The sequence below is a fragment of the Capsicum annuum genome, chromosome 4, assembly GCF_002878395.1.
Source record: "Capsicum annuum cultivar UCD-10X-F1 chromosome 4, UCD10Xv1.1, whole genome shotgun sequence".
Classification (NCBI taxonomy): Eukaryota; Viridiplantae; Streptophyta; class Magnoliopsida; order Solanales; family Solanaceae; genus Capsicum; species Capsicum annuum.
In genome coordinates this window covers 180,388,977-180,416,422 of record NC_061114.1, presented here as the reverse complement: position 1 = coordinate 180,416,422, position 27,446 = coordinate 180,388,977, and the positions used below count along the sequence as shown (strand labels likewise).

The 27,446-nt window shown below is 35.0% G+C and overlaps 1 protein-coding gene across 3 annotated transcripts; it reads left to right on the top strand.

Moving 5' to 3' along the window:
* Positions 1 to 1,836: 1,836 nt before the first annotated feature.
* On the top strand, positions 1,837 to 12,929 carry LOC124897676. 3 transcript variants are annotated; one of them, XM_047410864.1, is made up of 6 exons: positions 1,837 to 2,035; positions 7,862 to 8,258; positions 8,345 to 8,471; positions 8,556 to 8,837; positions 8,927 to 9,031; positions 12,317 to 12,929. In XM_047410864.1, exons 4-6 carry the CDS (start codon positions 8,628 to 8,630, stop codon positions 12,806 to 12,808), a joined length of 807 nt encoding a protein of 268 aa, XP_047266820.1. In that variant the 5' UTR covers positions 1,837 to 2,035; positions 7,862 to 8,258; positions 8,345 to 8,471; positions 8,556 to 8,627; the 3' UTR covers positions 12,809 to 12,929. The 3 variants fall into 3 exon arrangements, with proteins under 3 accessions (XP_047266820.1, XP_047266819.1, XP_047266821.1); XM_047410863.1 differs by having other exon boundaries at positions 7,856 to 8,258; XM_047410865.1 differs by lacking the exon at positions 7,862 to 8,258.
* Positions 12,930 to 27,446: the final 14,517 nt, after the last annotated feature.

The following is a 27,446-nucleotide window of genomic DNA, read 5'->3' as shown; positions in this document are numbered from 1 at the left end:
ATTTATTCTTGGCGATTTACCTGTGAAAGTATTACTTGCGACATTCCCTGAAAAAATATATTGGTGGGTAATTGATCTCTAGGTAAATCCGCAGGTATATGAACAAATATATATATTTTTAAATCCATAGAAAAATCCCCAGGTAATTTATCCTACGGATTTAATTAGAGATATTTTTGACGGAAATTTATGTAATGAATTTTATTACCTGAGAAATTATTTGGGGATGTTCTGCTGCGAATATTGCTGGGGATTTATTCTTGGGAATTTACCTACAAAATTATTACTTGGAAAATTATTTGGGGATTGTGTTGCTACAAATTTAGCTAAAATCATTTTTGGGGAATTTACGTAGGATTTTTGTGACTTGAAGAATAACGGATAAAAGGATAGGAAAAGGATAACGGATTTTTGTGACTTGAAATTTATTTTTGCGACTTAAAGAATAACAGATTTTTGCTACAAGTTTAATAGGAAAAGAATAAACGTGGTGAATAAAATAATAAAATAAAAAAAAATTAGACATTAAATCGATGGACACGTATTATCAAGCAAAAGAAGAGTCTATTTCGAATTATTGTTATCATTGATTTATTTGCACGATTTATTCATAACTAATCTGAAAATAATTATATTATTTATTTTACTATTATTATTATTGTATTAATCCGCAACCTTAGTCAATTTAATTTTTTCTAATTTATTTATTTATTTTCTAGCCTGATTTTGCCAATTTATAACAATTTTAGCCTAATTTTATCCAATTTATTACAATCCTAACCCAAATTCTATCCAATTGAACTCAATTTCAAATTCCATTCAATTGTTCTAAACTTTATGTTATATTAATTGAAATTGAAAAAATATATAGGGAATTTAATTTATGACTTGTTCTAGGAAAGCAAGTTGTTGAGACATTAAGGGGAGGAGGTATACTTAAAGGTCGTTTGGCCATGAATATTATTCACTTTTTTTTTTGAATTTTTTTTCACATTATAAAAATAATTTGGGTTGAAATTAATACGACATGAGTGCGGCACCGAAAGTAAAAAGTTTGAGTGACTTAGGTAAGAATTTCTTTTTGGATGCAAATAAATTGCAATGTGGAAGTACAATCCTACGTGGAAGGCAGATATAGTAGTCCCATGATATCACATTTTCCACCTAAACCATCCATTAGATGAATCTAGTTAAGTATGTAATCTGAACAAAATGCATTGCGTTCAAATTGATTTTCAAGCTTTCACCAGCCATTCTGCGTAAAGTTTCCCTCAAAATACAATTAGCAAAACTGAAAAATTGGCATAGAGTTCATCAAACTAATGTGCAAAGAATTACAGATGAAATGAATATTAATTATAGAGGGGAATCAGGTAAATTAGTTATTTGGGCAATTTTGATAATTTTTAAAAGGTGAGGGCATAAAATTACATTTAAAAAAAACTTTTCAAAAGTAAAAAATTTAGTTTTTATGGCCAAACACCTACTTAGAAATTTTGAGAATAAAGAAAATATCCTGAAAATAACATGTCATTTCACCTTGAGCAGCAACAATCAACAATATAATTATACTCCCTAAATATCTTTATAAATTAATAATTCTTTCAACAGGATTTTCGGGTTTGAGTCCTAGGGATGAAAAAAATTTCGTTGGGAGCGCTACTTCCAAAATGAGCCCTGCAACGAGTGATTCGAATTAGTCTAAACACACGATTAATAAGTATTTCCCAACACATAATTTATTAATTTCATAAATTCCATTCAATTTAACAAAAAAAATTTATTAACCTTTCAAATTTCATCTATACCAAAAAATTGGACAAAAACGTGTCTCCCCTTTTTTTCACATTGATAGCTCAGTTAAACCGTTCACCTTCTCCTCTCAATTCTCTAAGCAGAGGACTTCTCAATTGTCAATTCTCTAAGTAGAGGCCTTCTGAATTCTCAATTCTATATAAAAAAAAACGTGATATCCAAAAATCAGTGGTTCTCTTTAGCTCCGAAACTTTGTCAATCAAAATCAAAGATATTCGAGGTTAGTTTGTTTATATTCTACTGTAAACTTCATAATTTTTTCAATTGTAAAGGTGCCTACTCGATATTTTGAAGTGAATGGTTCTGATTTTGTGTGTATGCTTACTTTCATGAACTGAAAATTTGGATTGCTCCACTTTGATTTGCTTGGTAATGTGAGTAGACAATCTCCTACTGCTTTGGATTACTCTGTTTTGACTACTTTTTTTATTTTCTTAATTTTGTAAAACTTGATTTCAGTCACTGTGGGACTGTCTACGGGTTTGATGTCGTTATGGTTGTTAGTGCTCCTAGAAGGTTGTTGTGCTAGCTGAATAGTTTGCTCGGAATTCTGCTGGAGTATGACTTCCTCTGTTCATCTTGATGATATTATTGGTTGTTGTATTCCCTGTATAGTTTTTCCTGTACTGCATGCACGAGACAAGTTGAGGAATTAATGAAAACGGTATATGTCAACCTGAATTTATTGAGTTTTCCCTATAATTTTACTTAAATTTCTATAGTAATTGACTATACTTCCAAAACATAGGCTCTACTTCGGTGCTGGTTTAGGTCATGGCTGGGTTAATTTACACTGCAATTTGAGAAAGTAAAATGTTTTTCTCACCAAAGATTCATTTTTGTTTGTCCAGTCTTTCACTTATTATTATTTGCAGACCAATTACAGGAAAGGGTAAGAGCTCATTCTTGATACTTCCTATTTTTATTTCTGATTTCCCCTAATAAACGTTTGAAATCTTTTGCAATTCTCTCCAATGTGCTGCACTGAACATTGTCAGATTACTTGGATTTGGAGTTAGAATATACAGGAAATCACCAAAAAAGAGAAAAAAAACCAAAGAAATTGGATTTTCTTGTTGTCCTGTATTATTTGATCTTACTCTGTGAGTAAATGACAATTGTTTGGCAATCGTCATTTACCCCTTATGTATTTCGAGTTAGGAGTTCAAGCTATATCTATTTGATTACTTTCTCATTAAAACTTTTAGCGAAAACTATATAATGACTTTGATTGGTCAATACATTTTGCGAGATTTTTTTCCTCCCTTCTGTAGGAGCTCCCACCCTTTTTGCTTTCTTGGTGACTCGAACACACAACCTCAGGGTTGGAGGTGGTCCTGTACACATATTTTATTACTTTTGAGTCAAGTACACATCTTTTATGCCTAAATTTCACTAGTAGATGGTCCAAGGAAAGTGGAAAATTGATAAAGATGGAGGGGGCTTCTTGTTTACTTTACTGAATGAGTACTATATATTCCTAAACTATTGAGTTCTTTCTTAACTATCCACATCATATCTATAATTAACTTTTGTCCCAATAAAAAAATATAAGCAAATAGAAAAAGGAGGGGAACAAGGACTTTTATGAAAACTATCTTATTTGGAGTTTAATGAGTCTGTCAATTATGAACGGATAAGTGTAAGCAGAATATTTCAAGATTAAGTTTGAAGTTAAATTTGTATCCTGGATCTTTTTTACAATCTTGAATAATTCTCTCCTCAATCATGAGCAAGATTATGGAGTTGAGTTAGCATTGCTTTCTGAAATAGTAATTCTCGTTATTAGATAGAAGCAGGAACCAATTAGGCCCAAAGTTTATTTCTTTATCATGGTACCGGATGAGTTTTGTTTTCCATGTTGTACCTCTCTGTTTTACTATCCGTTCTCTAGATTTTCAATCATGGACGTGCGGGAATGTTTAGTTAGCTAATGTATCTTACATGTTATGAATAACAAAATTGATAAAGAAAGTTACATATTGTTATAGGACGATGTCAATTTAACATCACAAATCATAGCATAACCCTCTAAACTAAATATAGATTTTTTTTTCAAGTTTTAACCTAGCTATACTACAATAGAAGTGAATTCCAAAATCTTCTGCAATTCCTCAGCAAGATAATCTAAGAACATCTAATTCTACTGAGATTTAAGTTTGTAGGAAGTTACTGGATTACATAAAGATATTGCTCTAGCCGCAGGAGCCGTGTCTCATTGTTAATGTTTATTATTGTTGTTTTTTCTTGATTCCTTTTATATTTATCTTATAATTGAGATATATTTCTGTCTTTGTCGACTGTATTGGCTCATTAACTCTTTAGTGGATATGAAGATCGGGAACCCTTTAAACTTTATTATTATATATTTTTATATATGGTATCTTTTGATTCAGAAATGAGTATTCCCGAGCATCGAAAATGGATGATAAATAGACTTCTTCCTGGTAAAGTGGCATATACAGATGAATTTATAAAAGGCATGGTAGAGTTCATTAAATTTTCTTGTAGTCAACCGAAGTACTTTTCCGAGAAAGTCATAAGGCGTCCATGTAAAATTTGTAAGAATATGAAGCACTTTACGCCTGATGAAGTTAATGTTCATATTTTCAAGAAAGGGTTCACTCTGAGATATTGGTATTGGACGTCACATGGAGAGGAATATCCTTCAATTAATTTGAATGAACATGTCCATTCAAGTTCTTCAATTAGTCATCAAGGATGTAGCTTTGACATATCTTCAGGCAGTCAAAGTAACATTCTAGCGGAAGACTCTGAACACGTAAATAGGTATCAAGGTATGGTATATGATGCTACTGGTATAGAACTTGATCATCAAGTTGAGCCTACTGTAGAAGAGTCTCCAAATATGGGCGGCGCTGACAAATTTTACGAGATGTTGAATTCTGCTCAAGAACCCTTATGGCCCGGATGTAAATATTTGGAGTTTTCTACAGCTGTTAGAATGATAAGTATTAAATTTGAATATAATATGTGTCATGGTTGTTTTAGTGGAATGGCACAATTGATGAAGGATACAAGCCATCCGGATAGTAAGATACCTATTGATTACTACCGAGCAAAGAAGTTAGTGGCGGGGCTTGGTTTAACTAGCCGAAAGATTGATTGTTGTGTTAATGGATGTATGTTGTATTACAAAGTTGATCAAGAGATGATAGAATGTAAGTTTTGTAAATAACCTCGCTACAAAGAAGTACGAAATAAGGGTATCAGAAAGGTTCCACACAAGACTATGCATTACCTGCCACTTATTCCTAGGCTTCAACGGCTATATGCTTCAACTCGATCTGCAGAGCACATGATGTGGCACTCTGAGAATCGAAGGGAAGAAGGTGTTTTGTGTCACCCTTCAGATGGAGAAGCATGGAAACATTTTGATAGAACTTATCCAGACTTTGCTTCAAAGCCTAGGAATGTCAGACTCGTTCTTTGTTTTGATGGTTTTACTCCTTATAGCCAGTTAGCATCACCGTACTCTTGTTGGCCTGTGATTGTTACTCCTTATAATATTCCTCCTGATATGTGTATGACTGCCCCATATATGTTCTTGACATTGATCATTCCAGGTCCTCGCAATCCTAAGAATAAAATTGATGTGTATCTTCAACCATTAATAATTGAGTTGTTACAACTATGGACAGATGGTGCACTAACTTATGATATGTTGAAGAAGCAAAATTTTCTCATGCAAACAATATTGATGTAGACAATTAATGATTTTCCTGCTTATGACATGTTGTCGGGATAGAACATGCCGACAACAAATGTCCAATTTACATAGAACAAACAAAAACTTTTAGTTTAAAAAATAGAAGAAAAGTTTCTTGGTTTGATTGTAACCGTCAATTCTTGCCTCTCAATCATGAATTTAGAAGAAACAAGTATTCTTTTTATAAAGAAAAAGAGGAAAATTCTAGGCCTCCTCTTAGGTTAACTGGAGATTAGATATGGGAAAAAGTGAGAGGGTTTCCTTAGATCACTGAATCTGGTCCACGAAAATTTTATGGCTATGGAAAATCACATAATTGGACCAAAAAAAGTATTTTTTGGGATTTGCCATATTGGAAGACCCATCCAGTTCCCAACAATATTGATGTAATGCATACAGAGAAGAACTTCTTTGATAGTATTTTTCATACTGTCATGGACAACAAGGAGAGGACAAAGGATAATGAGAAAGCAAGAATGGATTTGGAAAAGTATTGTCAGCAAAATAATTTATACTTGCAATTGAATGATGATGGGAGATGGATTAAACCGAAAGCTAAGTTTACCTTAAATGATGGTCAAAAGAAAGATGTATGTGAATGGGTTGATCAACTAAAGATGCCTATGGATATGCTTCTAATTTGGGTAGATGTGTTGACATGGAGCATTTGAAGTTATTTGGGATGAAAAGTCACGACTACCATATTTTCATGCAATATTTTATGCCAGTTGCTTTTAGCGCTCTTCCAAAATCTATATGGAAGTCACTAACTGAACTTAGTCTATTCTTTAAAGATTTGTGCTCAACAGTATTACGGATGGATCATCTTATGCAAATGGAACAAAATATTCCTGTAATCTTGTGTAAGTTGCAAAAAATATTTCCACCTAGCTTTTTTGATTCGATGGAGCACTTACCGATTCATTTGCCTTATGAAGCAAGAGTTTGTGGGTCAGTTCAATATCGATGGATGTATCCATTTGAAAGGTATAAAATTTTATTACTTGTCTTATTATTTTATTACATAACTATTTATTTCCTAAAAACAATTGTAGGTTCCTAAACAAGATTAAAAAGACTATAAAAAACAAAGCTAGAGTTGAAGGATCTATTTGTCAAGCATATTTGGCTTAAGAAATCTCATACTTTGCTTCTCATTATTTTGAATCTCATATCCTATGTAGCAATAAAAGGAGATTATCGAATTCGAATGGCCAATGACATCATTTATGAAGTTAGTTTTATTTTATTGTGATTAGTTTGATCCCACAAAACATGGCATGAAAGTTGATAGCCAATTTGGTATTGTCGAGGTTTGAAAAAGGGGAGGATATTCTAAATTTGACACTTTTATCTTTCCACAAACTGCAACTCAAGTTTATTATGCAAGTCATCCTAAAAGAAAAGAAAATAAGGCTGATTGATGGGTGGTTATAAAAACAAAGCCAAGGAGAGCTGTAGATACAAGATACAATTTGGAAGTTGCTTACCAAGAGGAACAATCATGTTTTAGTGCAAGTATAGAGGATGACCCAATTGATTGCTTACGTGATGACCAAGCTAATGGTGAAGAGGTTGATGAAAGTAGTTTTCAAGCTGTTGTTAAATGAAAATGAACGTGATATAATTGAAGATGGAGATGAGGATATATCAAATGAAGAAGAGGAAGGTGATGAGGAGACATCAAGTGAAGAAGCTAATGAAGAAGAGGAGGAAACAAGTGAAGAGGAAGACTTTTTGGATAGTGATGATTCAACAAGTCACTTTCATACTCAAGAGGAAGAGGAAGATGAATATGAGGAGGATTGAGAATATTAGCTTGTCGGTTTCTTTTGTCAATGTACAATACCATATTTGATTAAAGCTACCGTGTCCACTGGAAGAGAATTCACTTGTTAAATTTAAGTACTCACACAAACTATGTGTCATATGACTACTTGTTTAATTTAAGTACTCACTTGTTTGTGAAGATCTCTATTTTGAGTCTTGTGTTTTGCACTTCTGTTATTTCTAGAAATATCTAGAAATGGTCACTTACCGGCACTATTTAATTAGCCTATTTGTGGTACTACACTATTCTAATGTTCTTTGTAGCTCTAACATTCTTTGTGCACAAGTCGAAATCAGTTATATCATGAATCACGATATCTATTTGCTTCATTTGGACCTTTTTCACTCTAATACTTAATAAGATCGTTCTCTTTAAATTCTACACTAATATATTATTTTTATCACCTTTATTCATGTGTTGTTCATCAATTAAATCACTAATATATTATTTTTTCTATTTTTATTTGATGCAAATGCAAGGTGTAGGATCTAAAAGAGCTGGATTGCCTAATGGAAAAGGAGATAAGTCAAGTAATACGAAAAAATAGACAATAGAGCGACAAACAGTTCAATTGCCTCCCATAATTCCGTCAGGATCCCTTCAATCTCATAACATTGTTGTGCCTCCCATAATACCATCACAACCCCTCTATTCCCATACTAGTCTACTTCATGTAAATGAGTCTCAACCTAATCTTGGGATCAACCAACCCCAGACTGCTATTATTGAATCTCCACCTCAATCTAATAGGTCCCAACCTGCAAATCAAGATTCTGAACCATTAATGTCACCACCGGCCAACATGACTCCACCCACCTCACCTAATATAGTTGACAATATAGCTGATGATAATCAAATATGTACTGTACCTGAAGGGGATGGGTAATACCACTAACGTTTAATAATACTTATATTTTGGTGTACTATTTATATGTGCAGATGTTTGATAACTACTATATGTTATGTAGGTTTGATCCACACAAGGTAGTTATTGATGGTATTGCTAATTGCATTCGGAGTAAGTTTGAATTGGCTAGACCTTCATGGAAGAAGTTTCCAGAGTCTACCCGCGAGATGTGGTTCGAGGAATTCAAGGTAAAAAATTTATACATTCTGATTCATGTATAAATATAATTGTGGGACTATATAGCTAATATATTATTCATTTGATATATGCAGAAGAAATTTAAGTGGGTTCCTCACTATAATGATGTTGTATGGTCTAATTTTAATAAAAGGGCATCTTAAAAAATGACCCAACTTTTTCAAGATGTTAGAAAAAAATTGCCTCTGAAACCACATTGGATGGGAGATGCAGTATTCAAGGAGATGAAGGTGTATTGGGAGTCTAATGAGTTCAAAACAAAGTCTAAACAAAATAAAGACAATCGTGATTCAAATGCTGGTGCATCACTTTATACAGGTGGTTGTGTACCTCATCAATTGATCTTTAAGAGAATGGTAATTATAAATCTTTTTAAATATATTTATTTGAAGAAAATAATATCATATTCAATATTGATAACATACGCATTTTTTTGTGAATATAGAAAGAAGCTACTGGAAAAGATCCTTCTGTTTCAGAATTTTATTTTCGAACTCATCTCAAGAAAAGTGATGAAAGTTGGGTAAATGAGAAAGCTGAAGCTACTTATGTAAGTGTTCTTTAATCTTGAAGTAGTGAAGCCGTGTGGGGCCAATTTTGATTCACTACAACTTGTTGCAATCTCATACTAAAATCTAGTTTTTGTTGTAATCTTGAAGTCTAGTGAAGCCATGTGTGGCCTATTTCGATTCACTAGCATTGTTGTTGACAACTTTTTGTTCTTGTTGTGGTTTGCTTCTTGTGTTTTTGACTTCATCTTATATCAATGATGATGATATGAAATGAGCTTAAAATGAAGAAATGGGATTTGATCCCAACTTGTTTTGGACATAGTCATAAATATTCTATTATGGTTCGAATAAGCGCTTTAGAACCATTTAGTTAATATGGAAGTAATTGAAGACGAGCAGTAGAATCAGTGAGTCTGATGCTACATGTCTTCTTCTATTAGCAATCAGTGTTCTCGGTTCCCCTGCAGTCAAAATTTGTTCTCGGTTCTCCTGTATAATAGTGCCTAATGTACTCCAACAAAAAATATACAAATTATCTTCAAACTCTTACAAAATTTTACCTGTATAATCTTACAAACTTTTACCTATTGAAGTTAGCACCTCATTTATGAATGTCAGTGGTACAAAGGCATAGCCGACAGTGGCCAGCCTAGCAGTGAATGGTCTAGTTGCAGGAGGAGACATCGGAGTCTGGGAGGTTCTTGTCTATCTTATGCCTGAGGCTTGGATTGTTCAGTTTCAGCAGGGTTTCCACCAATATCAGTGTACCTTAGGGTATCAATCCTGTACCCTCCGATCTTGAATGCCTCTTGGAGTATTTGGTCCCCGCCTTAGCTGTCTTGGAGACGGGGTTATTAGCATTGTGAATTAGGCCTAAATATGTAGTACTCTATGGGCGTATAAACCGATTAAATCCTAGAATATCTGGCACTCCCTTATCTAAACATATTCGTATCAGTAAAATTGAAAATGCCAGGACTGTGTCAGGTTTCACCACCTGATCGTGGATCTTCATTGCTATCCACTTGGCTATATTAAACTCATATCCCTCCATGATGCCCATAATAAAGGATAATCGATTTGTACTCAATAAGTTGTCCCCATATAAGGGAATCAATATATGACGAATAAACATCTACCAAGCCTTCCTGCAAAGTTTAGGCTCCCCTTTGTAATCAAAGATAAAGAGCCAACTCAGCCAGCTACCCAAGGAGCCTTCTCCCACTCCATGTAAATAATTCTCCATTCTCTGAAAGTCAGCAATCTTTTCTTTCAAACTAATCTGATTTACCTTTAACTTCAATATCTCCTCCATACGGTAGTCAATCTCAGCTGTGTTGGTTGGTAACGGGAACTTCTGCCCATATAGGAATCTAGATCTGGTCTGCGTAAAGATGTTAACCCGAACACCTTTAATCATTAGTGTCATCAAGGGGTTACCTATGAATGCCCCTGTGGATACAACCTCTAAAGACCCATCTGATAAGCTGTATAGAATTCTCGTACTAATGCAGGACTGTACTTAGGAAGCATTCATACCATAGTTTTGTTTGTCTAACTTAGGATCTCTATTTTCTCAATGACATTCTCATTAGCCATGTCCTACAATCTTCCTTCTGCAACACAATTAACAAGCATCTATTAGTATCATGATTCTACTTTGTATGAAACTTGAGAAGGTCTCAAATTTTGTATACATACCAAACTCTAACATATCATAATACAACTATATAATTACTTCCAAACATAAGGACAAAGTGTTATGCTTGAGCAAGTAGAAACTATAAAATAGACAAAGAAAAAATATATTATATATAGATCTGCTCATGTATTCTGGAAATGCAATACATAAGCAACAATAATAACAAACCCAGTGTGTTCCCACATAAGGGGGACTGGGGAGGGTAAAATATATGCAGTCCATACCTCTACCTCCGAAGAATTAGAGAGGCTATTTACGATAGACCCTCGGCCCAAGATAAAAATAGTGAACAAGATCGTAATAAAACAAGAAGTAGGTCATAGTGGGTCTTGGTCAGTTCAATAGTTCATTAAAATCCAAACTCACAGAATTTTTTTGTTCCTGGTGCTCTCAGATAATAGGTTGCAGACTTGCACTAATGCTAACTTATAATATTGAGAAAAAGCAAATTTTTACTCAACAAAAGAGCAACTTTTCCTTGGCATTTTCCAATAAAAAATCAAGAACCAACTCCACATTCTTCCTGCAAATTTTTGGACAACACACATAAATATGATTCCACATATGAACTTCATTCTTTAGTGCCATTTATCATTAGGAGAAACATGTTAGTACATCTAAGAAAAGAAAAGAAAAACAAGAAAAATATCGTAAGTGTTGCAGGGTCTGGGTGCCTTATGAGTCAGGGTATGACTTACCACTAGTAATGAGTCGTTATAAGACTGGCGAGATAAGACTGTGTATAAGAAATAGTCACTGCTCAGGTAACGATTCTTTTTAATGAGTTAGTATGTTAGACAACAACTCGTTACCAACCCTCGGTCTCCGACCATAACTATTTCCATAGTGTCGTACCCTTCCTAGTCCTCATCAATCCTCACCACGAGTCATATAAATTAGGTCTCATTGTATTAGTCATTATGATAAATAAACCCAACTTCTTTTTGCACCTATGTTCCCAGTGATAATGAGTCAATTAAGGTGACCCTATGAGTCGTTACAACTCCTAGGTCGCCCCTACACAGAAATGATGGGACACGTGTTATTCTACTCCAAATTTTATCAGTGTATTTCAAGTTACTCAAGAACAAGGCCAATTTATATTTTTCAAACATAGTGTAATCAAGGAATCTAAGAAATTTTGAACCATATTTAAGTACCAACTTAAAATTTAAGAATATTCAACTTACTTGATTTGTTGTTTTGGATTTGTCGAGGGGAATTATGAAAGTTAAAGCTGGGGCTGAAATACCTGCAACCCCATTACTACCTTAATAGTAGTGAATACTTGTATGAGTATTCCAGTGAATGTTTGTACGAGTATTCCAGATATCAAGGCTAACAATGTTTGTACGAGTATTCCAGATATCAAGCTGAGGTCAACAATGTTTGTAAGTTGTGCTATTGGTCTTTGTTGTTGTCATCTGTTACATATTTAAAACTATACAAATCTCTGTTGCTGTTATTTGGTTTAATGATTTACTGTTGCTTAAGTGCTATGAAAATGAGAAGTTAGTCTATTAATAACATAGCAACAGTTATTCGATAATCTAATATAATTTATGCTAATGATATATTTCTTACCACTTTTTGTGGTCTGACTTAACATATTCTTATGCAGAATGAGTTTGAAAGAAAGAAACAAGAAATATTAGCTGCTCAAAGTGCATTAGCTGTGGATGGAGAAACTAATTCAACTAGTGAGCCGACTCAGTTAAGTGAAATGGATATCTGGGTGCAATCTGTTGGTGGAAAGAAAAAAGAAAGAGTCAAAGGTCTTGGCTCCTTGGGTCGAAGCGTAAAGGCAACTAATAGTTCAACATCAACTTTGACAAAAGAAATTGATGAGATGATTAAGTCTCAGGTTGATGCTTCAAATGCTCATTTGTATGCTCAGTTGCAGAATGAGCAAAAGAAAAATAAGAGGATGAGAAAGGAATTACACTTGTTGATGAACCATGTATACAACAAATCATTTTCAAATGATCAACGCCTATGTCAAGAAGACTACCAAGCTTATGAGGATGAAAGTGATGACGACTCTGACGACGTGAATGGAAGTGATAATCCCGATAACGTGAATGAAAGTGATTCTGACTTTGATGGTTGGTAGTTTTATTGAATATTCAAGTTTGAATATATTTTGTTTTGGACCATTTAAGAATCATACATTATTAATGGGGATGTTTTGAATTATGTTTTTTGTTAGCTATAATGGTTTACATTAAATTAAAGTTGTTTTGAATGATGTTTTTGAGAATTATTGAAGGTTTTAAATAGATTTTTGATCAATTTTGAAATATTTCTACTAATTTACGTGTGAATTATTTTCATGAAAATCCATAGGTAAAATCCTTTTTTAATGAAATTGTACCAAATAATTCATTTAAAATTTTGCTAATTATTTGCAAGTAAATCCGCAAATGACGTACTTGCGGATTTATTTTTGTAGCTAAATTATCTAGGGATTTACTTGGCAATCTTCGTGGGGAATAATTTGCAATTTTTTTGTGGAAATCCGCAGCTAAAATATTTTTTTTAATGAAATTTTACCAAATAATTATGATAGTTAATCACAAATAAATCCACATATAACGTACCTGCGGATTTATTTTTGCAGCTAAATTACCTAGGGATTTACTTGAAAATCTTCGTGGGGAATAATTTGTGATTTTTTTCGTAAAAATCCGCAGGTAAATTCCTTTTTTATGAAATTTTACCAAATAATTCATGCAAAATTTTGATAGTTAATCTCAAATAAATCCGCAAATAACGTACCTGCTGATTTAGTTCCGTAGGTTAATTTCCTAGGGATTTACTTGGAAATTTTTATGGGGAATAATTTGTGATTTTTTTTGTGAAAATCTGTAATACCCTGCATGTTTCTAAGCTAGGGAGTGAATAAGTTTTCCTACGTATGAAACGTCCTATCCTGTGAGTAGCATTTTAGTGCATGACTTACAATGAATATTCTAGCGATAGGATAGCCTGCGATGTCTTAAGCATGCTGATATGAGTCGCTTAGAGTGATGCAGGCTAAGAGTTTTTGAATCCATCAAGTCTTAGTGTTCGATTTTGCAAGGGTCATATTTGAACAAGAATAACGTGATTGATATGTGAAATTTTGGTAGATTTAGATCCACCAAAGTGTAGAGAATCGAATTAGCTTTCCAACGATACTAATTTTACCAAAATCCGATACTCGGGCATGAAGTTATGGCCTTGCGAAGTAGAGGGCGTCGCCTAACCAATCGGACATGGCCACTGGAAAGCATATCCGATAGCATATGTGATGCCTATGTAAATATAGGTGATATCATATACGGTGTCTATGTAAATATAGGCGATAGCATATACGGCGCCTATGTTATGGTTTCAAATGACTTAAACACTCCGTTTTTGAGTTATTTTGAGGGTAGTTAAGTCTTTTAACACTCCTTTCATGTCCCTAAACTTAACCTCACAAAATATATAACTTCAAAATACATTACAACTCTATTAACATCTCAAAGTTCATTATCCAAGAGCACCATAGGAGAAAAACAACTAGGGTTGCACAATCAAGCTTGAAGATCAAATTTCAAGGAAATTCCTCCATCAACCATCAAGAACCTTCCTTCCAAGGTATGCGTAGTGTTCATCCACGAATTCTTTTCGTCCGTGGAGTTTAAGAATCAATCTTTAAAATACAAAAGCTTGGTTGGTTGTGGTGATATGATCATACCCATGTTGATGCTTGTTTGTTTTTGCTATATAATTGTATCGTGACTGTATATCTCATGAAAGTTATGTTGTTAGTTGAAAAACATGATCTTTAGGTTGATTGATAGAATGCAAGTATGAAAACCACCAATGCCTTAAAGAATGCATGCAAGGTGTTCGATAAAATTCCTGGTATGCTAGAACTTCATATTTACATGATTTCATGATATCTAAATAACAAGTTCATGTTAGCCATACACTCCAATATGAATTTCCATGCAAATTCTGTGTTGTTATTGTTATGGTATAAACCATGTATGATAATGGAGATGTAAATTATGTACACAAAATATATCCATGCTTTTCCTCTCATGTTTGAAATGTTGAATAAATACATGAAGTATACTAACCCCTGCTTATGATATTGTGAATTGTGGACTCAAATCTTGTGATCAAGTCATGTCATGTGTGTCAGTTTCCTCCTATCGAGTCCTGGCGGTATTCGTACTTGAAAACTATAGCTGTGTGCCTATAGCTATGTCATGTTTCACGATATCCAAACTTAAGCTATGATTCCATAGATTTCAGTCAGTCATGTGACTCAGGAAAACCTTATGATCTCAGTCAGTTGTCAGATGTCAGTAACATTCCGTTAGTCAACAGAATTCATTAAGTCAAGTCATGTATAGTCAGTTATTCATGTCCAGTTTCTCCAGATGGGAGTATAGGTTAGCACTGAGTGAACCCAAGGATGGGAACTCACCTGCCAGTTCAGGGTGTGATTCTTAGTAGGCATCCTTACGTTCCAGAACTATGTAGCCAGCGTAGGTTGAGACATCTTGACCTATCAGATTAGGGTTGATGAGGTGGTTTAACCTTTCAGTTTAGGGTTCCCACCATTCTCATTTGAGTACCTGTCAGATAAGGGTCACTCACAAGCTGTCCTTACCCGTGACATGGTATTGACACCTTTCCAGTTGGGGCAGAGATTGAACCCCAGCTAAACCATAATGGCATACATGGGGCATGTCGGTTAAACACTACCTCCCACAGTTTTAGTATCAGTCTCAGTAAAAGAACTCAGATAGTTCTTCAGATTTCAGTATACCAGGACTGTCAGACACAGTCGCCCATGTTATCAGATTTACAGTATCAATCATGTCAGTTATCAGTAAATCATGTATTAGCTTATAGATCTAGCTATCACGCATTCATGGTCTCAGTTCCTATATATGTGTGTTTGCACTCTCACGTTCATATTATTCAGTTCGTACTGTTCATGCATGAAACCCGTTATGTTCAGCCTATCTTCCTCGTATACTCAGTACTCCAGTTGTACTGACGCATTTGCGCTATGGTGCTTTCTTTTCATGTTACACCATAGGTTCCGAGACACAAGTTTCAGACCAGTAGTAGCGGTAGCATTCCAGTCACAGAGACACAGTGAGTCCTCATTCATTCGAGGACAATATGATTTGATTTATTTATTTCTTCAGTTCAGTTTTATGGAGTTAGTTGGAGACATGTTCCTTTAACTCCTTATTTAGACAACTTAGAGGCTTTTCGACTACATCATGTCAGACAGTTATTTCAGTTTTGTTTTGGGTATTATTACCCCACGGATGTCGTTATGATTTTCAGACATGTTTTATTCAGTTGAACCTTATGGCCTACATGTTCACGTATTCCGCATTATTTCGTCATGATTTGCAGTATACAGGTACAGGTGTCAGTCATGGGTTAGCTTGTGGTCCCTTAGGGTCAAGAGCACCGTGTAGCGTTCCGGTTCAGACAATCGGGGCGTTACAAAATCCGCAGGTAAAATCCCTTTTTATGAAATTTTACCAAATAATTCATGCAAAATTTTGATAGTTAATTGCAAATAAATCTGCAAATAACGTACCTGCGAATTTATTTTCATAGGTAAATTTCCTAGGGATTTACTTAGGAATGTTCGTGGCGAATAATTTGTGATTTTTTTTGGGAAAATCCACAGGTAAAATCCTTTTTTATGAAATTTTACCGAATAATTCATGCAGAATTTTGATAGATAATTGCAAATAAATCTGCAAATAACTTACTTGCGAATTTATTTTTACAGCTAAATTACCTAGGGATTTTATAAATTCGCAGATAATAATTACCTACGAAGGTATTTCCTTTGGATTCTAATTGGTAAGAAAATCCGCAGGTAATCAAATTACTTGGAAATTTTACCACATTATCTCTATGAAAATCCCCAGGTAATAAGCAGTTTTCTTGTAGTGATTTGCACATCACGGGGAGGAGAAAAGCTCACTGGCAGGCTCCACTTGTAAATCTAAATAGTTATCCTTAATTCTATTTGCATCTGATTTAATAGCTGAGAGGTAATATAGGTTAAGACGAATATGTAGATTGTTCTAATTCTTAGAGGCAAGAGGTTGACTCATGCCTGGATTGTAACAAACTTATTTTGGTATTAATAAAATTTATTTATTTACCAAAAAAATATTTTTACTATTAAATAAAGAAATATCAAATAATACATTAACTGGATAAATATTGTAAATAAAGAATGTTAAAAGAAGAATTTTCTTTTTCATCCTTAACCAGACCACCAATGGCAACTAATTTGTCACTTTTTTTCAAAACAATAACCCCATTTGTATCAACTTTGACCTCACCTTGGATGGCTAGGTATAACCCCATTTGTATCAACTTTGACCTCACCTTAGATAGCTAGGTTCTTATCTAGGAAACCTATTTTCAAGTAAGTCGTACTACTTTACAAAGCTTATACTAAGACATCATCAAATTGGCATTTGGCTAAATTTTTTATTGTTTTGGGTACACTAAATCTATATTTTGGCAAAATAACTTTAACACAGGTTCAAGAATAAACCAAGGATACTTATGAAATTTTCCAACGCCTTCAACACAAGATCAAAATGACCTTTCAAAGAAGCGTGTTTTCAATATTTTGAAGAAAAAAAGATGAAGAGAAAAGTCAAGTCCTCTGAATTCACGGAGTGTTCTTAAGGAAATAATTTCCCTCAAGTACCCGAGTTGCAGAATTTTCCTCCCAGGATAAAATGGCTTAACAATACGACTTTATTGGTACCTTAAATGATCGGATTCTCTTCGAACTCACTCAATGGGAGATGATCATACAAAGTTTTTCAGAAGACAAGAAGTGTTTTTAATTCAGAATTTTTCATTGCAAACCTGTAGAAAAATGCAGTTTTATATAGCCATTAAGTGCCCCTTCTGAAAGGTGAAAATGGTTCATCGGGAAGGTGTGTCCTTTGGAACAGTCATATCTATCCATTTGAAATCGTGTTCCTTTTTCGAACAGCCACAACCATTCAAACAGTCATACCATTTCCTAAAATAGTATGTTTTTTACACGATGAGTTGTGTCTCTTCCGAGCATTGTTTTGCATGCACGTTAATGAAGGATCAAAAAATGTAGATTGTTGAATTTTTTCCGACTGGATTCATTCATCAATAATTTGCCGAAGCTGAAGCTAAAGCCGAGCAAGCAGCGATGACAATGGCGTGAGGTACCTCTTGGTTCTTGCCTCACTTACCATGTGGAGTAAGTGTTTCTTAATTTAAACACTTGAAAGTTTCATTCTCCCACCAATGTGGGAGAATTAGTAGACTTTTCCATTTTTGAATACACTTTCCAGTTTGAGTATTATCTCAATTTTCCCCCTCTATTATTTATTCATACTATTAATCTTGAACCCAGCATATTCTTTATCCTATCAAGAAAGGGTCAAGAAAATTTCACATTATCATATCAAAAATTACATGCATGAAACCTATCGTACAAATAAAATTTATAATATTAAAAATAAGCTAGTTTAGTTTGTATGATACGGTAGATAAAGATATTCCTAGGGTGTCAGTTGTATTTGAGCATGTCAAGATGGCGTGAATTAAATAAAAATAACATAAAAGTACACCTTAAATTACCATATTTACTCAAAATTTCATCCTTACAAAGTAATTATAAAAATCACAACTTTCACTTTCTCTCTCAAGAAAACTGATACATAACACTACCGCTTCTCATACTCTCTTCCATCTTCATCCTATTAAAATTCTTCCTTTTTGTTTTCTTCTCATATCTTAAAATTTTTCAATTTCCAACCCTAGATCTCTCTTTTCCTCTAATCCCATTCATATAATAAGTCAATATTCATCCACCCATTATAGTGGTAGGCTGAAATATCATCATTGTACTCCACCACCCAACTAACACCGCTCCATCTCCAATAACTCTAAATTTTTCTCCCATATAAATTTAGATGAAGATGAGATAATAGTAAGAGTTTGGATATTTCTCAATGAAGCTCAAAGATTGGTGTAAGATACTGTAACGCCCCAAATTTGGTACCCGGAATGCTACACGGTGCTCATGACCCTGAAGGACCACAAGCTAACCCATGACTGATATTCTGTACCTATATACTTCATAAAAATACTGTATAACACAAAAACATGAACTGAAAGGCCATAAGGTTTAATACTAATACATAACTGAAGATATGGTATACCAATACCCAAAAAAACTGAGATAACTATCTAAACATATTATAGTATGAAAGCCTCTAAACTGTCTAAATAAGGAGTTGATGGGACTTGTCCCCAATTAACTCCATCTACTGAAATAAACTGAAAACTAAAATAGTAATGTAATCATCATGTCCTCGAAGGATGAGGACTCACTGCTGACTCTAACTGCTGAACCGGGATACTACTGATGCTCTGGAGCTCGTGCTTCAAAACCTATGGTATAAAACATCACAGCACAAATGCGGCAGTACTTTGAATATACTAGTATGCAAGTGAGGTAGGCTAAGTGCATGGGGTTCATATGCATGAACAATAATAACTGATTGACTAACCTGAACGTGAGAATACATACATGACTACGTAGCTGTAACTGAGATCGTGATAGAACTAAATACTGAGTTCTGACTATTGAGTTTACTGAAATTGACATCTAAGTCAGTGATGAGTGAAAAAGACTGGTACTATATTACTGAATACTGAGGGACTGATACTATGTTACTGATATATGAATAACTATGTCTAACAGTTCTGATTATGAAAAACTGGTCTGGTTGACTGTATCTGATAGTCCTAAAGCTGAATACTGATAACATGAGTTTTGATAACTAATATAACTTATAACATGAGTTACTGTATCTGAAAGTCCTAAATCTGATGGAACTGGCTCAGTTTCATACTGTATCTGAGTAACTGAATTAGAGATCAGTCCTATCTAGTAGGTGATCTCTAAATCTGATGATACTAATACTAATTGGCCTTAGTTGAGATCAGTCCTGTCTAGTGGGTGATCCCGGAGTCTATTTATAATAATAAGGATTGACTGTATCTGACAGTTCTAAATCTATACTACTGAGCTGAATTGACTGTGTCTGATAGTCCTGATTCTATAACTGAAACTGTGGGATGTATTCATCTAACCGACATGCCCCATACTAAGCTAAATGGGGTCCAACCTATAAACCCATTTGGAAGAGTATCAGTATCACACCGCTAGTTAAGACAACTGTTGTGGAGTCCGTCCTAATCTAGTGGGCGACCCCTGGGATTAGTCCTATACATTTAAATGCGCTAACGGGTGATCCCTGAGTATGTCGGTTCTACCTATCAAGTAACATCTCGTACCTTCACTGGATACGTAGTTCTGGAACTTAGGGATTGCTTCTTGGGATCACAGTCCTATCTAACGGGTGAGACCCTATCCTTAGGCTCGATCGGTGCTGAATCCTACTCCCATATGAAAGACACTGGCCTGGTTAACTAAACTAAACCTAATTTAACTTAACCTAACTGATTAACTGAACTGAGCTGACACTAATGGTATTGTTTAGCGGAGCTAAACTGAGTTTATTGAGTTTCATTGACTGACGAAATGTACTAAGTTTCTGAGGACCGGCTGAGAGTACCGTAGTTACTAAGATTTACTGGGACTACTAAAATCACTGAGATTACTGAACTACTGAGATTTCTTAGATTTCTGAGTCACATGAATGACTGAAGTCTAAGGATCATAGCTTAACTGTGAGTATCATGAAAACATGACATGGCTCTAGGCACACAACTAATATTTCAGATACAAGTACCTCCAGGACTCGATGAGAAAAAACTGACAAAGCATGACTTACTTGAACATATGACCAACAACACAATCCATAATACATATATTGAAGCACTTCATCAAACATGTGATATGTATAAACTTGTACATAAATGGAAATTTCATGATATAGTTGGTCACTTTTCCTTTACAAAGGCATTTAATAAAACACATGGTAGGCATAGTATGTGTAAACAATATTATACAACAATTAAACATCATGATTTAATTCTAAATTCATCATTCAAGGGTTTAGTCATAGGTTTGCATGAATCTATATCTATACTAATCAAGCCAACATAAAATTTATCACCCAACATGGAATAGAATTCACTTACTCATTATCAACATGAACAAAAGCATCCCAACCATGAAATTCATAAAGAAAATCCATAAACTTGAACTTAGAAAAGGGATTCTTGGGCTTTATGGATGAAAGGAGTCCATGAATGAACACTATGCATACCTGAGTTGTGATTTCTTGAAGATCCGTGGAGGAAAACTTTAATTCTTGGCTTGGAATTAAGCACCTATGGTTTCTTGTTCTTAGGGATTAATCTTAGAGAGAAACCCTAATATTTATTATTGTGAAATGATGAATAAATGAGCTGAGGTCGGGTATAATTGGGTATACATAGGCGGGTGGTAAAATACCAAAATACCCCTATTAAAAATGACTTAAAATAATAGAGCAGGACGTGCGATGGTCTGTCGCTAGTCCGACTGTCCGTCAGATTCACGTTGACTAGGACCAGAACTGAGACCTACTGTCTTTGTGCGACGGTAGGGTGCGACGGTCCGTTGGACCTCACTGTCGTACCCCTCCAGAGGGCTGGATCATTGCCTCGATGCAATGGTCTATTGCTAGTCTGACAGTCCGTCAGCCTGTATCGTCGTACCTGGGCGATTTTATTGCCTTCTATTTTTCATCCATAACTTCCTTGTCCGATACAGAATTTTGATGAAATTGGTATCGATGGAAAGATTATTCAATTTTCCAATGAACAAAAAGTAAAAATGTTATAAATTCCACGTCTATAAAAGTGGATTCATCTTTCAAAGAAGGCTTCTAGCATTCTTGGAGAGTAATTTCAAGCTAAGAAAAGTATGGGTATTACAATATCTCCCCCTTGAGAACATTCATCCTTGAATGAGACTGAGAGTGAGGGAAAGAACATAAACTGACGTACATACTATACATGAATAACTAAAACATGATCTCATTACTGAACTAAATATAACATACTGAACATGCATATATGATGTATAATTATAAGAATAAACTGATATATGAATTCATGATAGTATATGCAAGGGTACTTAGTACCAAGTTTGTAATAGGGATCTGAGCATGAACTGAATACCAAGTTTGTAATGGTAATTTGAACAGGGAACTGAGTAAGTTTAAGAAAACTGTTATGTGACTGAAAAGCACTGATGACCCCATGATTATGCTAGAAGTATGCATGAACGGGAACCTGAGAATATGATTGAGGCTGAACCATGACATATAAACTAAATTTCATGAATTGAACTGAGCCCCTAAATACATGGCTCATGACTGAGATCTGAACTTGAGGGCTAAATTATGAGTACCCTCTACATAAACTAGATTCTTTATGCAAAGAGAAACTGAATTTAATACATAGGAGCATTGGGGAATAATGAGGTACCTCCTCCTTGGGACACTATGTCCCTCTAAGAACGAGTACCTCATTGAGATACTGGGGTGATGCATGGGGCATCAACGAACTGATTCATGACTAAAAAACTCATGTTGAAAATCTTAAGCTAAAAAAAGAGAGCAAGAGGTCTAACAATGCATATCATGAGTATGAAGGACCTATAACGTACCTGAATCTATGCTAGGGGAATTTCCTTCATCATGGAAAGTCTGAAGAGCATAAAACCTATTCTGATGCTGAATACCAGTAGTACTGGAAGTGATGCCCTGCTGGTGTAAATCTTTTCCCTTTTGAACCCTTCCTCTACATTCCCACAGCCTGTGGCTTGGCTTACCAATCCATAACATACCTTACTACCTGATCTACATACACCTAGGTGATTATTACCATACTCTTCGCAAAGCAGATAGGTAAGACTCCTGGTCTCACTACCTTGGGCCTCAGAGTCTGGCAACCCATCACAACGATCATTTCTGAACTTGGGTACTAGTGCACTAGATGAAGATGGGGCTGGGACTGAAAACTTATGACTATACTAAGAATGGCTATCACCCTCTAAATTAGGCTAAAATCTGAAACTACCTATCTTTTCCCTCTTATTCTACTTTTTCTCCATCTTAATCTTTTGGTCTTCTATCTGCTGAGCATGGGTCATAAGTTCGGCTAAAGTCACGTCACTATTCAGTATGGTGGATCTACACTCATTAACCATGCTATCATTCACCCTTGACACAAACTTACTCATCTTAGACCTACTGTCTACAACCACATGAGGGGCATATCTAGATAATTGAGTAAACTTAAGAGAATACTCTTTCATTGTCATATTGCCCTGCCTGAGGTTGATGAATTCTAGAACCTTAGATTCTCTCAACTCTAGGGAAAAGAACCTCTTTAAGAATACAGTTACAAATTCATCTCATTCTATAGTCCCTACATCATCTGCCCTTTCTGACTTCTACTTCTTTTGAACCAAGTATGAGCCACATCCTACAATTGATATACAGCTAGCTCAGCACTCTCAACAGTAGTCACCCCATGATGCCAGTCACCTTCTGAACCTGATCTAGGAATTCCTGAGGGTCCTTATCTGAATTAGACCCAAGAAAGGATAGAGGGTTCATTTAGGTAAAGTCTCGAATCCTAGCTATAGCTGAATTGTCCACTAGGTTAGCCAAAACAATAGTTGGTCGTTCATTATGAGCAACAACTGATTGAGCAACAGTAGTGAATGTAGCCCTGAAATCTACATGAGAAACATGTTCGCCTAAAGGTTGTTCGTACTGAGGGGCTGACTGATTCTCGTTTCTTCTTTTTGGAGGCATGTTTTGTAGAAGAAAGGTAGAAATGAATTAGACTGGGAGTTTAACTTTAAGCCTATGCTCACTGGCACGACATGAATATTGAAAGAAGGGTAACTATTCCTAAAATATCTTATAGCCTCCTGCACATAAATGTGGTGCACAACATACACATGTACAAGACTCTACTACATACAACTTTTTAGACTTCCTAGGACACTATGAAACTGGCTCTGATACCAAGTTTGTAACACCTCGAATCTGGTACCCGATATGCTACACGGTGCACATGACCCCGAAGGACTACAAGCTAACCTATGATTGATATCTGTACCTGTATACTGCATAAAAATACTATATAATGTGAAAATATGAATTGAAAGTCCATAAGGTTCAATACTAATAAATAACTAAAGATATCGTATAACAATACCAAAATAACTGAGATAACTGTCTAAACATATTATAGTCTAAAAGCCTCTAAACTGTCTGAATAAGGAGTTGATAGGATATGTCCCTAGCTAACTCCACCTACTAAAATAAATTGAAAACTAAAATAGTAATATAATTATGTCCTCGAAGGATGAGGACTCACAGCTGACTCTGACTGTTGAAACAGGATGCTACTAATACTTTGGAGCTCGTGCTTCTAAACCTATGGTATAAGACACCACAACACGAATGTGTTAGTACTTTGAATGTACTAGTATGCAAGTGAGGTAGGCTAAGTGCGTAGGGTTCACATGCATGAACAATAATAACCGACTGACTAACATAAATGTAAGAATACATGCATAACTAAGTAACTGTAACTGAGATTGTGATAGGACTAAATATTGAGTTTTGACTACTGAGTTTACTGAAATTGACATTTGAGTCACTAATAAGTGAGAAATACTGGTACTATATTACTAAAAACTGAGGGACTGATACTATGTTACTGATACATGAATAATTTTGTCTGATAGTTCTGATTATGAAGAACTGGCGTGGTTGACTGTATCTAACAGTCCTAAACCTGAATACTGATAACATGAGTTCTGATAACTGATATAACTATTAACATGAGTGACTGTATCTGACAGTCTCAAATCTAATGGAACTGGTTGAGTTCCATACTGTATCTAAGTAACTGGATAAGAGATCAGTCCTATCTAGTGGGTGATCTCTAAATCTGATGATACTGATACTAATTTACCATAGTTGAGATCAGTCCTGTCTAGTGGGTGATCCCTGAGTCTATTTACAATGATAAGGATTGACTATATTTGACAGTCCTAAATCTATACTACTGAGCTGAATTGACTGTGTCTGACTGTCCTGATTCTGTAACTGAAACTGTGGGATGTATTCATCTAACCGACATGCCCCATACTAAGCTAACTGGGTTCCAAACTATAACCCTAGTTGGAAGGGTGTTAGTATCGCGCTACTGGTAATGATAAAAATTGTAGAGTTAGTCTTAATCTAGCGGGTGACCCCTGGGATTAGTCCTATATATTTAAATGTGCTAAGGGTGATCCCTGAGTATTTCAGTCCTATCTATCGGGTGACATCTTGTACCTATGCTGGCTACGTTGTTCTGGAACTTAGGGATTGCTTCTTGGGATCAGAGTCCTATCTAACGGGTGAGTCCTTATCCTTAGGCTCACTCGATACTGAATCCTACTCCCATTTGAAAGACACTGACCTGATTAACTAAACTAAAATTGATTTAACTGAACTAAACTGATAAACTGAATTGAATACAATGATATTATTTAGAAGAGCTAAACTGAATTTACTGAGTTTCGTTGACTGACGGAATGTACTGAGTTTCTGAGGACTGGCTGAGAGTACTATAGTTATCAAGATTTACTGAGAATACTAAAATCACTGAGATTACTGAACTACTGATATTTTTGAGTCACATGACTGACTGAATTCTAAAGATCATAGCTTAACAGTGAGTATCGCGAAAACATGATATGGCTCTAGGCACACAGCTAATATTTTGGGTACAAGTGCCCCCAGGACTCGATGAGAAGAAATTGACAAAGCATGACTTACTTGAACACATGACTAAAAACATAATTCATAATACATATATTAAAGCACTTCATCAAACATTTGATATGTATAAACTTGTACATAAATGGGAATTTCATGATATCATGCTAGTGGGGTACTTTTCCTTTACAAAGGCATTTAATAAAACACATGGTAGGCATAGTATATGTAAACAACATTATACAACAATTAAACATCATGATTTAATTCTAAATTCATCATTCAAGGGTTTAGTCATAAGTTTGCATTAATTTATCTATACTAATCAAACCAACATAAAAGTTATCACCCAACATGGAATAGAATTCAATTACTCATTATCAACATGAACAAGAGCAGCCTAACCATGAAATTTATAAAGGAAATCCATAAACTTCAACTTATAAAAGGGATTCTTGGGCTTCATGGACGAAAGGAGTTCATGAATGAACACTATGCATACTTGGGTTGTAATTTCTTGAAGATTTGTAGAGAAAAACTTTAATTCTTAGCTTGGAATTAGGCACCTAGGGTATCTTATTCTTGGGGATAAATCTTAGAGAGAAACCCTAATATTTGTTGTTATGAAATAATAAATAAATGAGATGAGGTCGGGTATAACTGAGTATATATAGGCGGGTGGTAAAATACCAAAATACCCCTATTAAAAATGACTTAAAATAATGGAGCGGGACGTGCGATGGTCCATCACTAGTCCAACGGTCCATCAGATTCACCATCGACTGGGACCAGGACTAGGACCTGCTGCCTTTGTGCGATGGTGGGGTGCGATGGTCCGTTGCTAGTCTGACGGTACATCGGACCTTGCGGTAGTACTCCTCCTTGCGACGGTGAAGGTCTGTCGCTAGTTCGACGGTCTATTTGCCTGCATCGTTGTATTTGGGCGGTTTTACTGCCTTCTATTTTTCGGCCATAACTTCCTCGTCCGATATGGATTTTGATGAAATTGGTATCGCTAGAAAGCTTATTCGATTTCCCACTAAACAAAAAGTGAAAATCTTAGAAATTACACGTCTATAAAAGTGGATTCATCTTTCAAAGAAGGCTTCTAACATTTTTGAGGAAAAATTTCAAGCTAGGAAAACTGCGGGTATTACAGATACTGAGTTGAGGTCCATTTGGTGGATCACTGATTAGGGTTTACTAGTGATGGTGGCATAAGATAAAGACAGGGAGTTGGTGGTGTAGTACGAAGGGAGTTCAGAGATTCGTCAATGGAGGTTGAAGATGATGATGTTAATAAAGATACATAAGAATAATGTATCTATTAAGGGAGTTCAGAGATATATAAGAATGGCGTATCTAATTGAAAAGGACAAAAAGATACATCTAGAGACTCTCCACAAATGTACAAACGCTATATATCTTACTGAATATTAAGTTATAGATACATAAGAAAGATGTCTTTGACTGACAATCTACAAAATCATGCATTGAAATGCTTTTTGTACTACTGATACATGAGACTTATGCAACTGAATGTATCTCTCTGATATTAATACATAAGAGCTATGTATCGGTACATATATATCAGTCGATTAATTTGGTACTTATGCATTGGATTGTGATGTATCAATACCTAACTTATGTATCGTGAGAATAAAAAATTTGAGATCTTTTTGTAAACATGAAAATAATTGGGATGATTTATAATTAGGTATTAAATAGTCAAAATTTGTAAAATTTGCCCATGATAAATAATGAACCGCCCAAATGTTAATTGGACTAAAACAAGTTCAGCTAAAATGGGCTAAAAATCAGTCATCACCCAACTCGTCCATTAATATTATATATAGTTATCAACAACAACAAACCCAGTGTATTCTTACATAGTGGGATCTGAGAGGTAAGATG

Bases quoted from the DNA above. Each gene is read 5' to 3' on its own strand.
- LOC124897676 (XM_047410865.1), top strand. From the start codon at position 8,628: ATGACCCAACTTTTTCAAGATGTTAGAAAAAAATTGCCTCTGAAACCA. The intron at 8,838-8,926 runs GTAATTATAAAT...TTGTGAATATAG, and splicing joins AATTGATCTTTAAGAGAATG to AAAGAAGCTACTGGAAAAGA. The intron at 9,032-12,316 runs GTAAGTGTTCTT...ATTCTTATGCAG, and splicing joins AGAAAGCTGAAGCTACTTAT to AATGAGTTTGAAAGAAAGAA.